Raw genomic sequence first — 1,653 nt, forward strand, 5'->3', positions numbered from 1 at the left:
CAGGTCACCTCGTCATAAAAGGAGGTAAGATGGGAGAGGACATGACGGGACAGGAGAGGAAATGACACGTGGGCCGTGACAGTGCCCATCCATCACCCCTCATCCCTGATGTGTCCCAAGTGCACAGCACCCCTCAGCAGCACCCACTCTGCTGGGGCTGGGGAGTGATGTCTGGCAGACACTGGATTTGACCCTGAAGAGCTGTGTCCTTGCTTCCTTTCACCGTGTCACCAGCTGCTACCCCCAAATTACAGTGGGGGTTGCTCCCTGGCCAGTGGCTGCCAAGAGCCACCAGGCTCCCTCACATCTGGGAGCTGCGTTCCCTGCCCAGGACTCCAGCTGCCTGCACAGACAGCGTGGTGACGTTTACACGGGTATATCCAGGGGTCAAGGGTTTCAACTGGCCTACATCAGCCTTGGAAAGGATCCTGTGCTGCGTTACCTTTTCTGCAGTTCTTTGTTCACCGAGTCCATCTCAGAGGCTCTCCTGAACATCTCGTCCTGCAGCCAGTATCCATGGTTACCGGGCACCAGCATCTCGGCGCGGGGAGGCAGCTCTTTGCGGTTGCAGCGCTGGTACACAGTGACAAGCCTCCGCAGTCTGGCTGTGAGGGCAGATGAGACAGGCCAGCAGGATCTGTCTGAGTCGGAGCCATCCTGGGCTTCAAACATCAGCAAGGACATTAGTATTTAATGCACACTCAAAGCCACAGGTTCCCACCAGCTCCAAGGGCACCCTCCTGCCTTCCCTCTCCCAAGGGGGACACCAGACATCACAGTCATGAGTGGAGGGCTGTGGTGACCATTCCTGGGCCTCTACACCCAAAAAGCTGCTGGCTCACAGCCTCACCAAGTCTGAGATTCCTTCAGACAGAGCCCAGAGGCAGAGCTGGGGAAGGGATGACGGCTCTGGGCCAGGCCACGCACAGGAAAGGACTGTGGCTCCCTGTCCAGCAGCAGGGCCGGCCAGCCCATGGCATCTGCCAGCACTGCCCACCGCAGAGACCCTGCGCTCATCTCACGCAGGCAGCCGCAAGGACAAGGGCAGGCTAACGGCTTCTGGTCACCCCCAGAAACTCTTTTCTGACCCTGGCTGCCCTGTTACGAGGCCCATCCCCAGGTCACAGGTGACTTTGCATGAGAGGGTCCCTGACAGCAGCCTCCCCAGGTCAGGGACCCTCACCCACTCGCACAGAGCAGGGCAGTGCCCCAGCTCCGGTTGTGCCGTGCCAGCCCCTGGGAAGCCATGGGCTGCGCTGCGGGAGATACAGCCTCACCTGCCACAAACGCTCCCCGCTGCCGCCCCCCCCCCCAGCAGCCACAATGTCCTGCAGAAGGAAACCATCAGAGACGGCTCTCCAGCCTCACACAACATGCCCCGTGCCCGCAGCCCGCCCAGCCCTGGCAGGGTACGGGGTGGCAGGATGGGCAGGCGTCCTACGCCCTCAGGCTGGAGTTGAAGGCTGCCGTCAGCACACGGGGGACAGGGGTGGTGACAGCTGAGGGGCAGTGCTGTGCCCTGTGGGCCTCGAGGGGAGATGCACCACAGGGACACAGCCTGTAGTGCTGCTGCCCAGGACAGCAGCAGTGCGACAGCCCAACTGCTCAGACAACCCCGTGCCCTCCCACGCTGCTTTGTTCACCGCTCTTGCT

At 61.5% G+C, this 1,653-nt stretch overlaps 1 protein-coding gene across 1 annotated transcript in view; it reads right to left on the minus strand.

The window, feature by feature from the left end:
• Positions 1 to 442: 442 nt before the first annotated feature.
• The window catches only part of CHD6 (chromodomain helicase DNA binding protein 6), a gene marked incomplete at both ends in the record, with an annotated part of 30,172 nt that continues 28,961 nt past the window's right edge, over positions 443 to 1,653 (minus strand). Inside the window, 2 exons of the mRNA XM_010190619.1 lie at positions 443 to 657; positions 1,278 to 1,328. Of these exons, the coding sequence (XP_010188921.1) occupies positions 443 to 657; positions 1,278 to 1,328 (266 nt within the window). The remainder of the gene's footprint in view (positions 658 to 1,277; positions 1,329 to 1,653) is intronic.

Source organism: Mesitornis unicolor, unplaced genomic scaffold (assembly GCF_000695765.1).
Source record: "Mesitornis unicolor isolate BGI_N332 unplaced genomic scaffold, ASM69576v1 scaffold34758, whole genome shotgun sequence".
Taxonomy (NCBI): Eukaryota; Metazoa; Chordata; class Aves; order Mesitornithiformes; family Mesitornithidae; genus Mesitornis; species Mesitornis unicolor.